The sequence below is a fragment of the Oncorhynchus gorbuscha genome, linkage group LG10 (assembly GCF_021184085.1).
Source record: "Oncorhynchus gorbuscha isolate QuinsamMale2020 ecotype Even-year linkage group LG10, OgorEven_v1.0, whole genome shotgun sequence".
Lineage (NCBI taxonomy): Eukaryota > Metazoa > Chordata > Actinopteri > Salmoniformes > Salmonidae > Oncorhynchus > Oncorhynchus gorbuscha.
In genome coordinates this window covers 28,081,339-28,095,526 of record NC_060182.1, presented here as the reverse complement: position 1 = coordinate 28,095,526, position 14,188 = coordinate 28,081,339, and the positions used below count along the sequence as shown (strand labels likewise).

The 14,188-nt window shown below is 41.9% G+C and overlaps 1 protein-coding gene across 1 annotated transcript; it reads right to left on the bottom strand.

Moving 5' to 3' along the window:
* Positions 1 to 528: 528 nt before the first annotated feature.
* fam131c (family with sequence similarity 131 member C) lies at positions 529 to 10,060 on the bottom strand. The gene is made up of 6 exons (XM_046365488.1): positions 9,741 to 10,060; positions 5,003 to 5,058; positions 3,814 to 3,904; positions 2,719 to 2,901; positions 1,199 to 1,297; positions 529 to 998 (listed from the first exon to the last, which is right to left on the bottom strand). The coding sequence occupies exons 1-6, from the start codon at positions 9,769 to 9,771 to the stop codon at positions 724 to 726; spliced, it is 735 nt and encodes a 244-aa protein (XP_046221444.1). The 5' UTR covers positions 9,772 to 10,060; the 3' UTR covers positions 529 to 723.
* Positions 10,061 to 14,188: the final 4,128 nt, after the last annotated feature.

Here is a 14,188-nt window from a genome sequence, read left to right as displayed (position 1 = left end):
GATCCTTCCTTCTGCTCCCTCTTCCCTCTCTCCCTAGCAGACAAGTCTGAATAATGTCTAATCATAGATGGGGACTCAGATAATTGGGTACACACATTATGTCTGCCACCCTACTCTCTCTCCCTCTCTCCTGTCTCAGAGAGCTATAGGAAGACCCTGAGTGGAGACATTCTGGAGTGTAATGCTAATTCAAGCTTGACATTACATTGTGGCATTTTTTTCTGATTATCTATCTTTTCAGTCCATTTAATTTAAATTGGATTCAATCAAAAACTGCAATGTGAATGAGCAACTCCACCATACGTGTCACATAATTGAACGTATTATGGTACAATGCACACAATATATACACAAAGAAGAATAGTTATTCTTGACTAATGTATTTTCCTATGTACAATTCCATGGTTCACATGATTTGACAATTTACAATGTTGTACATTCAAAAAAGTTTCTCAAAGGCTACAGGTGGTTCTGCGTACACCGTATCTGTCTAAAACCTGTACATTTCAACTGAAAATAAAAAGTCTCACTCAGATATGTCTACATCCCAATTCCTTGCGGTGGGATTATTCCTCTCCTTTCTGAGAACTGTTCCTCATTTTGTGTTTTAGATTACATGAATTTTGATCAGTCACCGGTCCAAAATTAGTGCTTCTGTTTCATCTCCATTTTTAAAGGTGGGGATGGAAGTGTCCCCCAAACAGTGTCTTCTCTTCTGTTCTGCTAGTTGTAAAAAACCTCATCCTCATATAGGGAGCTGCTGTCTACGTGTTGAACGGTGGTGGCCTCTGAAGCTCCAGTCCTCCCGTCCTCTGGGGGGCGCCGCTCACTGTCTGGCTGAGAGGGGGGAGATATAGGGGAAACAGAAAAGACGGGGTGTGGAGGCCCCAGGTAGCCAGCATCGTAGCTGTTGTTGTCCTTTGCGTGGATACTGTACAGCTGCTGTGGGAGCCCAACGCTGCCAACGTCTAACAGAAAGTTAGACACGAAGTGGCTGTCTGGGGGACAGGAAGTTGACAATACAGAATTTATCATTCAGGGGTTATTATATGAGAGAACATGACAATATGGGCTAAAACAGTTAGTGAAACAAAGAAGTGGAAAGATGGGTTAGAAATGGTATTTAACTAAATACAAGAAGCCTCCACATTTGACAAGGATTATTTTGATGTGGAACTGGTCAGTGAATGGTCAGTACCTTGCTGTGGGTCTAAGCTGGAGGATACCTGTTCTGGACCTTCGTACATCGACCAGACATTCATGGCCGTTTCAGCCAAGGCAAATTGCTCTGCTACTCCTGAGAAACCAAGGGACATATAGGTAAGAAGACCGCCCGCTGGCTTACCGGTTCCATCCCTCAACAGTGCAGGGACGCAATATTCACTGGGGAAGGGGGTAAAACTGTCCCCCAGTTTTATCATTGGAATGTGATAGGAAAACAAAGCTGCGGTGTGCTTTAGGACCATGCGGACGCCTCTGAGTGGTCGGATAGCCTGTTTGGAGTGTTCATCCGACAGGATTTAAAAAACAATCTATATATGCCCCCTCCACTTCTAAAACCAAAGTTGCGCCCCTGCATCAGTGACAAAGTGAACCAGGAACAAGAGACACTGGTCTACCTCTGGTTTTAAAATTTACATTTACATTTCAGTCATTTAGCAGGCGCTCTTATCCAGAGCGACATACCGTTAGTGTATTCATCTTAAAAGGATCGGGCCCTTTTTTTTAACATTTTCGCCTAAAATGACATACCCAAATCTAAGCGCCTGTAGCTCAGGACCTGAAGCAAGGATATGAATATTCCTGATACCATTTGAAAGGAAACACTTTGAAGTTTGTGAAGATGTGAAATGAATGTAGAAGAATATAACACATTAGATCTGGTAAAATATAATACAAAGAAAAAAAAATGTTTTATTGTTTTTCTTTGCTCCATCATCTTTGAAATGCAAGAGAAAGGCCAAAATGTAATATTCCAAGTTATGCGCAATTCAGATTCTGGCCACTAGATGGTAGCAGTGTATGTGCAAAGTTTTAGACCGATTCAATGAACCATTGCATTTCTGTTCAAAATAATGTATCAAGACTGCCCAAATGTGCATAATTGGTTTATTACTACATTTTCAAGTTCATAACTGTGCACTCTCCTCAAACAATTGCATGGTATTATTGCACTGTAATATCTACTTAAATTGGACAGTGAAATTAGATTAACCAGAATTTAAGCTTTCTGCCCATATCAGGTATGTCTATGTCCTGGGAAATGTTCTTGTTACTTACAACCTCATGCTAATCACATTAGTCTACGTTAGCGCAACCGTCCAGCACGATCCTGTAGAGGTTAAGATAGCTGGGTGGGACAACCACTTATTTCAGTCATAATAAGTACATTTTTCCTCAATATAGTAGCTATCATCAAAGTGAGTGCTATTAGGAAAAAATGTAAATTGGGATTATTTAAGATACTCATTGAAGAGCTAGGGTTTCAAATGTTTTTGGAAGATGGGCAGGGATTATTTTCTCTGCTCTGGAGAGAGGGTAGAAAGAGAAGGATTAAGGAGGGAGGAAAAGGTGGAAAAGAGTTCCCTAAGGTTAGAGGCAGAAGCTTGAAATGTAAGGGTTGTGTTCCCTATATAGTGCATTTCTTTTGACCAGGGTAGTATATAGGGAGTATGGTGCCATTTGGGACATACCCAAGGCTTTGTTTCCTCTGCTAACCTGCGGCGAAGCGGGCCTCCTTGATCTCGTCGGTCAGGTGGGAATAGAGCTGCTCATCTTCCTGCAAGTCGCCGCCTCTTTCACACCCGCCCCCCCAGCCATTCCACTCTATGAGGTGTGCAACACGCCCCTGTGCCATGGCCGTTGGCTTGGTGATGTGCTCCTTGATCATCGCCACCAGTCCTGAGCGAGAGAGAGAGGGAGAGAGGTGAAAGGGTATTTGGGAAAAAAAGAGGGAGAGAAACAGGGAAGGGAATGGTGGAAATTACATAAGTAGGAAAGGTGGAAAGGCTTGATGGGACGGAAAAGAGGGAGAGGAAAGATGTAAAACTGGAAAGGGCATGTAGGGGAGAATGGTGAGAGCATTTCAAGAAGAGTGATAGATGAAGGTGAAACAAAGACAGAAGCCATGGAGACTGTAAATGTTTTTCACAGCACAAGACTGAAGCTACTACATTAAGGTTACAAAGGGAGGGAATGTTACCAGTAACCTAAATATGATACAATACGTCTTCAAATTCTACCTGACCCTGGTGATCGTGCAAAAACTATTGATTCAATTCTCATCAGTTGAGAGAGCCTTTTGACAAAGCAATTTTCTGCCTTTTCTCATAGAAGGCAGTCCTCATTAGAGGGGAAAATCTATGAACCTTTCAGCAGTTACAGTAGCCCCTCAGCACTCTATTTATTGAATATATTAATATATTATAATTATAAAAGATTAAAGGGGGCTCTCTCTGGAGAAAAAGTTCAGAAAGCCAGAACACATTAGTCACAATGATTACCTTCCAGCTGGAGATTCTGAAGAGGTGAAGCAAAAATAAACAGATGGAAGGGTAAAGGAGTTTAGAACAAAGGGAGAAGAGACTAGGGAAGCAGAGAGCGAGTGTGAGCGAGTGTGTCTGTGAGTGTGTATGTGAGTGTGTGCGTGTGCATGCATAGAGATAGAGATATGACACATGGGGCGAGTGAAATTCCATTAGCAATCTCCCAGAGAGACTGGCTGGCTTTTCCGTCTCAAATGAACGATTCATAATGAAAACTAAACGGAGCTTGAGAACAGCATAAACAGAAGTCAACCTGAGCATGTCTCACCCATCAGGGACGAAGTGGCCAACTCCCCAATGTCATAACTACTGCTGCTCTTCTTCTCTGACATATTGCCGTTAGATGGAGCGTGGCCGCCCTGCACACACACAACACAACACAATACACCAGGGCAACTTTAGGCACTCACACAAATGCATAAGATACACACACTCATACTAGAACATACACACATATAGAAATACACAAATGCACTCAAATATACTTACAGGTGTAGGATCTTAATTTGACCAGTTTCTCACAGCAGGAAAATAATCCTGCAGCAACAGGAAATGTGAAATATAGTGTGGATTATAATTTATTTACATTTTTGTAGGGGCGAATACATTTTTTGTTAGGGCAAATCAAGTCTGACATTTTAAAGTGGAAATTACAACTTTTTTTAACCTTGAATAGACTATAAGTTTGCATTTTCTGCTATGCAGGACATTTCCTGCAACAACAGGGTGGTCAAATGAAGATCCTACATCTGTGCACTCAAATAGACACAGACACCGACAAGGACAGACACATGCGTGCACACACACAAACACCCACAGGCATGCACGCACACACAGGCATACATACAAGTACACCACAGGAGGTTGGTGGCACCTCAATTGGGGAGGATAGGCTCGTGGTAATGGCTGGAGCGGTATAGGTGGAATGGTATCAAATACGTCAAACATATGGTTTGATGCCATTCCATTTGCTCCATTCCAGCCATTATTGTGAGTCGTCCACCCCTCAGCAGCCTCCACTGAAGTACACACACAAACACATGCGCACATGCACACAGACACCCAAGCTACACAGTTCCCAGAGGAAGAGGTGATAATGAGGAAAACAAGTGACAGTTAAAGATCTTAACCTGCACTCTCGCTAACACGTAAAAGTGAGTGAGATCCAATTAAATTGTTGCAACAAAAACTCAACTAAAATATAAAATGAGGAATAGACACATCAATAGTCATGGATATTCAATGACTAGACATGACTAGACATTGGACAGACACTGGGGCTTTGACTAGAGTCAATTCTGAATGCTTTTTTAAAAGCAAAATTGGGATGTTTTCTATGGTGATATTCTATGTTAGACTTGAACAATCTTTCAACTTTCAGTAGTTAAATAAGGGCAATCAGAAAATAGCCTGGGAATAACAATGTTGTTTCGTTAAACAGTGTTGTGAGAACAGACCTTGACAGGCTGGGATTGCAGCAACTCTATGGGATGCTGGGGAGCACTCTGGAGCTCTGTAGGGAATCAAACACACTGGTGTTATGTGTTTGTGTGCGTGCGTGCGTGCGTCAAAGGACGTTGGTGGCACCTTACTTGGGGAGGACGGTCTTATGTTAATGGCTGGATGAGTGGATTGGTATCCAATACATTAAATGCGGTTTCCATGTGTTTGATGCCATTCCGTTTGCTACCGACCAGCCATTATTATGAGCCGTCCTCCCCTCAGCAGTTATCTGTGACGTGTGTGCATGTAGAGTACCTGTGAAGAGGATGAGGTAGCCACGCTGAATCTACATGCAGTCATTTAGCTATAGCCACTTGGCACAATGTTAATCTTTAACATGGTCCCTCTGTGTTGGTTAATTGATGTTGATGAGATCTACAAGGGACATGAATTAATACGGTCCAAGTCTTTTCTCTGGGGTCTGTGTAATCAGATGAGGTACACACACGCACACACATACGCGCACACACACACACACACACACACACACACACACACACACACACACACACACACACACACACACACACACACACACACACACACACACACACACACACACACACACACACACACACACACACACACACACACACACACACACACACACACACACACACACATTGGGGATCCCCCAGGAGTTGTTGTCAAGACAATTGGCTGTTGCTATGGAACATGGGATCAACAGAAGGAGAGTGATCCCAATCAATTTACTTCAGTCACGAACACACACACACAAACACACACAAACACGCATAAACAAATCGCTCCCAGCTGGATCAAAGATTTACAAATCTATCCCGCATCCATCCATAAAAGGCAGATAGGCTCTATCACGCTCTATAAGGAGCTGTTTACACTTTGAAGCCAATTCACAAGTCTGTTGTCCTTGTGGAGTCAAATTGCATCCCCCACTAGTAATGGAAAGTGAAAAGTGTCTGTGGGCAATTGGGGAGAGCAGCGGGTAGCCTAGCGGTTAGAGTATTGGGCCAGGTCACTGGTTTGAATCCCCGAGCCGACTAGGTCAAAAATCTTTCGATGTTCCCTTGAGCAAGGCACTTAACCCTAATTTGCTCCATGAGTGACGTGCTCCTGTGACTCATCCTGTATAACAACATGTTCCACTCCACCTATCCGGTGTATGAGACAATAAAACATTTTGGACAGTAGATCACAGGAGGTTGGCGGCACCTTAATTGGGGAGAACGGGCTTGTGGTAATGGCTGGAGTGGTATCAGTGGAACGGTATCAAATACATATAACACATAGTTTCCATGTGTTTGATGCAATTCCATTTGTTCCAATCCAGGCATTATTATGAGCCTTCCTCCCCTCTGCAGCCTCCACTGCTGTAGATGTCCCCTCAAGATGCCCCCTAGAGTACACAAACACACACATGCACACGCACACATACAGATGCAAACACACACACACACACATACTGCAAAAAAGACACACAGTCGATAATGACAACCAACCCCCATATTCCATGTGACAATCACCCATCCCTAATTAAGATGCTAGTTCATGGATACTACCATAATTCAAACATTTACAAAGAAAATACCAAAAATTTAGTTTACTTTCACCTATGAAAACACAAATTCCAATTACCTCAAAGGATTGACTAGGTGGATGAATTATTTTAAAGAATGTACACATTTTAACCTTGAAAATATTACACAGTAATTAGCACTGTGACAATCAACCCGACAACCCCAGTCTCTTGAACATTAATTAGAATTTCTGTTTTGCAGTCTTCTGTGAGGGTTTTGTATCTGTGCTTGCAGTTGTATGTTGTATTACCAATGCGGGACTCTTTAACATACCGAAACAATTGGAGGCCTCTTACACTTCAGTGTCGTGATGCAAAATGCTTAGCACATAGAATTAAAAAGGTATTGTCGGATATTAATCATCCTAATCAGACAGGTTTTTTACATGGACGATACATTGGAGGTAATATAAGACAAGTACCTGAAACAATAGAACACAATGAAAAATCTGGGAAACCAGGCCTGGTATTCATAGCTGACTTTGAGAAGGCATTTGATAAAGCAAAAAGCATGACTGGAGTTTATATATACAGTGGGGCAAAAAGGTATTTAGTCAGCCACCAATTGCGCAGGTTCTCCCATTTAAAAAGATGAGAGAGGCCTGTAATTTTCATCATAGGTACACTTCAACTATGACAGACAAAATGAGGGGAAAAAATCAAGGAAATCACATTGTAGGATTTTAATGAATTAATTTGCAAATTATGGTGGAAAATAAGTATTTGGTAAATAACAAAAGTTTATCTCAATACTTTGTTATATACCCTTTGTTGGCAATGACAGATGTTTTCTGTAAGTCTTCACAAGGTTTTCACACACTGTTGCTGGTATTTTGGCCCATTCCTCCATGCAGATCTCCTCTAGAGCAGTGATGTTTTGGGGCTGTTGCTGGGCAACACAGACTTTCAACTCCCTCCAAAGATTTTCTACAGGGTTGAGATCTGGAGACTGGCTAGGCCACTCCAGGACATTGAAATGCTTCTTACAAAGCCACTCCTTCGTTGCCCGGGCGTTGTGTTTGGGATCATTGTCATGCTGAAAGACCCAGCCACGTTTCATCTCCAATGCCCTTGCCACGTTTCATTCTTTCCTTGACACGAATCAGTCGTCCTGGTCCCTTTGCAGAAAAACAGCCCCAAAGCATGATGTTTCCACCCCCATGCTTCACAGTAGGTATGGTGTTCTTTGGATGCAACTCAGCATTCTTTAGGCTTTGTTACTTTGGTCCCAGCTCTCTGCAGGTCATTCACTAGGTCCCCCAGTGTGGTTCTGGGATTTTTGCTCACCGTTCTTGTGATCATTTTGACCCCACAGGGTGAGATCTTGCGTGGAGCCCCAGATCAAGGGAGATTATCAGTGGTCTTTTCTTCCATTTCCTAATAATTGCTCCCACAGTTGATTTCTTCAAACCAAGCTGCTTACCTATTGCAGATTTAGTCTTCCCAGCCTGGTGCAGGTCTACAATTTTATTTCTGGTGTCCTTTGACAGCTCTTTGGTCTTGGCCATAGTGGAGTTTGGAGTGTGACTGTTTGAGGTTGTGGACAGGTGTCTTTTATACTGATAACAAGTTCAAACAGGTGCCATTAATACAGGTAACGGGTGGAGGACAGAGGTGCCTCTTAAAGAAGAAGTTACAGGTCTGTGAGAGCCAGAAATCTTGCTTGTTTGTAGGTGACCAAATACTTATTTTCCACCATAATTTGCAAATAATTTTCTCATTTTGTCTGTCATAGTTGAAGTGTACCTACGATGAAAATTACAGGCCTCTCATCTTTTTAAGTGGGAGAACTTGCACAATTGGTGGCTGACTAAATACTTTTTTGCCCCACTATATATATATATATATATATATATATATATATATATATACAGTGGGGAGAACAAGTATTTGATACACTGCCGATTTTGCAGGTCCTTCTACTTACAAAGCGTGTAGAGGTCTGTAATTTTTATCATAGGTACACTTCAACTGTAAGAGACGGAATCTAAAACAAAAATCCAGAAAATCACATTGTATGATTTAAAGTAATTTAAAGTAATTAATTAGCATTTTATTGCATGACATAAGTATTTGATACATCAGAAAAGCAGAACTTAATATTTGGTACAGAAACCTTTGAGATCATACGTTTCCTGTAATTCTTGACCAGGTTTGCACACATTGCAGCAGGGATTTTGGCCCACTCCTCCATACAGACCTTCTCCAGATCCTTCAGGTTTCGGGGCTGTCGCTGGGCAATACGGACTTTCAGCTCCCTCCAAAGATTTTCTATTGGCTTCAGGTTCTATTGGCTTCTTGGTCACCTCCCTGACCCTTCTCCCCCGATTGCTCAGCTTGGCTGGACAACCAGCTCCAGGAAGAATGTTGGTTTTCCCAATTTTCTACCATTTAAGAATGATGGAGTCCACTGTGTTCTTGGGGACCTTCAATGCTGCGGACATGTTTTGGTACCCTTCCCCAGATCTGTGCCTCCACAGAGTCCTGTCTCTGAGCTCTACGGACAATTCCTTCGACCCCGTGGCTTGGTTTTTGCTCTGACATGCATTGTCAACTGTGGGACCTTATATAGACAGATGTGTGTATTTCCAAATCATGTCCAATCATTTTAATTTACCAGAGGTGGACTCCAATCAAGTTGTAGAAACATCTCAAGGATGATCAATGGAAACAGGATGCACCTGAGCTCAATTTTGAGTCTCATAATAAGGTTTTTCTGTATTTCTTTGTAATAAATTTGCAAACATTTCTAAAAACGTGTTTTCGCTTTGTCATTATGAGTTATTGTGTAGCAATTGCTGAGGATATTGTTTTTTTAATCAATTTTAGAATAAGTCTGTAACGGAACAAAATGTGGAGAAAGTCATCTGTATTTCCTTTTCAAAGTGCTGTTGATCTCCTAAAAAGTTACATTTGTACTGTGACGTTCCCAACAAAGGTTAGGTATCAGAGGGGTTGGGTTAAATGCGGAAGACACATTTCAGTTGAATACATTCAGTTGTACAGTTGACGAGGTATCCCCCTTTCTCTTATATCAAGTCAGCACAGATAAATCAATACAGATCACTGGACAGAGAGGATAGACAGAAGGAGGGACTGACGCACACACAGAGGGACAAACATACAGAGGCACTGACCTTTGCGACCTTTGCATAGGCAGGCACCCATGGTGACGAGACGGCCGGTCAGTTATCGGTTTACCATCATGTCAGAAAGATGTGGGGATAAGGGGAGAGCGAGAGAGAGAGAGGGAAACAAACCAAATATGACGACTGGTCCAGGAGGAAGCTGAGGGGCAGCGAGAACAAAGTAAACTAAAGAGGGATGATACGCCAGGTCTATTTCTTGCGGTATGCCAAATCATTGCCTGTCATCTCTCGTACTGGAGAGGAGAAAGAACGAGACAGTGAGAGAAAGAGAGAGAGAGAGAGAGAGAGAGATAGAGAGAGATGAGAGTGTGAAATGGGGGAAAGCCTGAATGCCCGTTTGCTGCCGCCTTGGTGTCCCTCCCCCTCCACTCTTCTCCTCCCCCTCTCTTTATTCTCTCTGCACCCTTTGGCTGCTGAGGCACCTGAGTGTATCCTGAAATATTCTTTCACACTCACACTTCCACCTCTGACTTATGGAGAGAGGAGACATATAGAGATAGAGCTATGCCCACAACACTGCTGTGATGTGGTGATATGATTATACTAGTATCTAGCCACAGACAATATGCTTGATAGTTCTATGTTGTTGTCTTCGGTCTCTCTTGTCGTGATGTGTGTTTTGTCCTATATTTTTATTTTATTTTTTTAATCCCAGCCCGTCCCTGCAGGAGGCCTTTTGTGTTCTGGTAGGCCGTCATTGTAAATAAGAATATGTTCTTAACTGACTTGCCTAGTTAAATAAAGGTTAAATAAATAAATAAAATAATAATAATAACGTTCACACACATTGTCCATGAGCGTACATTGGATTTGAGTGCCAAATGTATCAGTAATGTGTCATACACATGCAACCATGACGATTGCCAAATCAAATCAAATCAAATCTAAATTTATTTGTCACATACACATGGTTAGCAGATGTTAATGCGAGTGTAGCGAAATGCTTGTGCTTCTAGTTCCGACAATGCAGTAAGGTCCGACAATGCAGTCCGACAATGCCAGTTGAGATTACAGAGTTTTATGGTGTCTGTCTACACAATACTAAACTCCTAGATCCAAGTGTTACATAGCTGTAAAATCTAGTGAGCGAAATTAACACAAGATGTTAACACACATGTTATATTCCTTTTGTCTACTTTGTCTCAACACATCAGTGCCAACAAACCCTTATAATGTTCTAACTGGGTCTCCATGTGGTGACATCATCCCCTGCAATGGTTGAATCCTCCTCATTGGGAAAATCCTGTTCCCATGACAACCCCCTACTCTATGTGTTCCAGCTTTCCTGTGCTAGTCGGGTAAGGAGGGAGGAGGTGAATGTGTGATGACATGTATTTGAAGATGGAGAACTAGATTAGTTGTGATAAATTGAGTAATTACTGAAAATCTCCTGCATTCCTAGGATCAGCTAACTGAAAAGAGCCTGCAAAGATATCCTTTAAAGTAGCAAGATTAAAGCAGTGAAGCTTTGAAGGCGATGTGGCTGTTATATTATCTAAGTGGAAGAGGAGGAAGAATAGTATGTAGGAGGAGCCTGACCTCTGCTGGTATTCAGATAAAAGTGCAGGATTCTACTTGAAACATACACTAGAAGAATATGTCTTCTGGAGAAATCTCAGATGTGTCAATCATTGCCTTCCCTGGAGTGCACTAGCCTGACCCTCAACTCTACTCATGTCCTCTCCCCTCTATCCCATAACCTGTCTCAACCCCACGCCTTTTGTAAACCTCTTTCTATGGAGCGTAGATAAATAACTATTCTCAAATCCAGTGCCTAAATCAACAACTTTCTATTGTCAGAGTGTGTTATTACTGAGAAGCTTGAATTGACTCTCCATGTTCCTCTCTGTCGCCAGTGTGTTGACATGCTTCTGACGCCAAAAACGACACAAATTAATGGACAAAAATGTATCAGAAAGTTCATTAAAAGAGACTTTGTGGTTTTGACAACATATCCCGAGAGAGCCATGTTTCCGTCAAACAGAGAATGTTACAATCCTTGATGTCTCTCTGGAAGGCAAACCTTGCCCTAATTTCGTCCACCTTGTTGTCTAAAGACTGGATATTGGCAAGTAACATACTCGGAAGTGGTGGGTGTAGTTCACGCCTTCGAAGTCTGACCAGGTGGCCGCTCCATCTACCTCTCCTGCGGCGATGTTGTTTTGGGTCGGCCTCTGGGATTAGGTCCAATGTCCTGTGTGGCGGTCCGTACAAAGGATCCGCTTTGGGGAAGTTGTATTCCTGGTCGTAATGTTGGTAAGTTGACATCGCTCTTATATCCAATAGTTCTTCCCGGCTGTATGTAATAATTGGGCTGTATGTTTTCAGGGCTAACAATGTAAGAAATAATACATAAAAAACAAAATACTGCAGTAACGGCTGTCTTGGGAAGAAGGTGAGGACTAATGCGCAGCGTGGTATGTGTTCATCTTTTTTAATGTAAACTGAACACTGAATAACAAAACAACAAAGAAAACAACAATCTCTGGTGGAGATACACAAAGACAAGAAAACAACCACCCACAAAACACAATGGAAAACAGGCTACCTAAATATGGTTCTCAATCAGGGACAACAATTGACAGCTGCCTCTGATTGAGAACCATACCAGGCCAAACCCAGAAATAGAAAATCATAGACAAACTAACATAGACAACCCACCCAACACGCGGAAGTAACTAAGGTCAGAACGTGACAACTGCATAGTTTCCTACGGACTCGAAGCCTCGAAGCGAGGCGACCATCTCTGCCGGGGCCATCTACTAGTTTTATTTAAAAAGTGACATAATTCAAAAGACTGTCCACGAAGACCGTTATTTGCTCAATCTGCTAACGTCACAACTGCACTCTTTTCAGAGTTCACCGACACATAGGCCAAGCACAACAATATGACCACTGGGAAACATTTGATTGAAACAACGAAGGGTACAGATACATGACCAACATACAGTAGCAACCCACCCCACATTTTTTGCAAGCATTTTATATAAAAATAAATAAAAAATAAATAAACCTTGGTCTCTTTCTTGAGTAAGGCAGCTCCAAAATGCATGTGATTCAGCCTAGCTCAGTGCTTTCTGTGGTGGTGGGGCAAGCCAGCAGAAAATACGGAGCATTGCGCCGTGATTGGCTCAGTGTTCTGTCACCCATGGGGACACTACGTCACCGCCGAGTCTAAGTGGACACCTTGAAAATTCTCACCCCATGGGTGCTGCCATAGACTTACATTAGAAGTGCCTATCTAAGAAGGTTCAAGGTCGTTGGCCACAGATAAATTGACGTCAAATCATTTTATATGTACAGTAGCTTTGATTGGACTGACAACATCATACATGTCAACATCATACTTTCAAAATCTTAGCTAGCAGTCATCATCATGAATAAAGTTGGCAAATCCGTTTAAATCCATGTCATATAAAGAAAAATTATAAATAAAACGTATCAGTGCTCAGCATCCATAGGACATAAACATTACACAACAAGTTGGAAATCACAAATTCAACAATGAGTGGTTTGGAAGGAATCAATGACAGTGGCTCTTTGGTCCCAAATCTGGGATTAAGGGGCTATTTTCCGTGTTTAAAATGATAAACATTCAACATTGGCCATGCTGTCAAGGAATCATGATTTGTGCCGCTCTCAAAACAACTGTTAACTCTGAACTGAGAAAACTTGACTTCAGTGAGTTCAAGACAACTGGAAAGTCGGGAATAAACGAGCTCCGACATTGAAAATACATTTTGAACGGTCATCCAACTCGAAATTGTAAATCTGGCCTCTTTCAAGAGCTACGGCCTGAAGATCAATGACGTTGTCATGATTCAACCTTGTTCCCAGTTGTTTTGAAAGTACCATAAAACCAGAGAATGCCAGACTTTGATGAAATTTTTTTCCCACGAAGGACAGCAGCGCCACCTTTCTGTTGAAGCACAACAAGGTGAATCCAAAAATATATTGTATGCTGCTGTATAAATATTGTTAATATGCCAGGGATATATGTACACTGTAGTCAAATCAAATCCAACCGAATTTTATTTGTCACATACACATGGTTAGCAGATGTTAATGCGAGTGTAGCGAAATGCTAGTCAAGAGAGTAATACTAAGTGTATGTTGTGTAGTAAGATGTTAGTAGCCCATGTGCCTCACCCTAATAATTTGGTCTATTTACCCCTCTTAATTTCGCCTACTGTTCTGACTTGGTGGTGCACATGTAGCCTTTAACCTGTTTTAGAGAAATGTAATCATTGAATACTGTAAGAGCTTTCATTGTCTGCTTATGTGCCCCCTTTATTTATCCTACGGTTCTGAATTGGTGTACAGGGAGAACACTGTAAGAATGGCCCATGTTTTGAATTCTGTTGCTGTACATTTCAGAAGTGCTATACAAATAGTTATATTGACTATGTCCGCCCTAGCTTGCTCATTAATGTCTT

Excerpts from the sequence above, each read along its gene's own strand:
- fam131c (XM_046365488.1), bottom strand. The coding sequence starts at position 9,771 with ATGGGTGCCTGCCTATGCAAAGGTCGCAAAG. Across the intron at positions 5,059-9,740 it reads CCTATGCAAAGGTCGCAAAG|AGCTCCAGAGTGCTCCCCAG; the intron begins GTCAGTGCCTCT and ends GATTCCCTACAG. Across the intron at positions 999-1,198 it reads CAGCTTAGACCCACAGCAAG|ACAGCCACTTCGTGTCTAAC; the intron begins GTACTGACCATT and ends CCTGTCCCCCAG.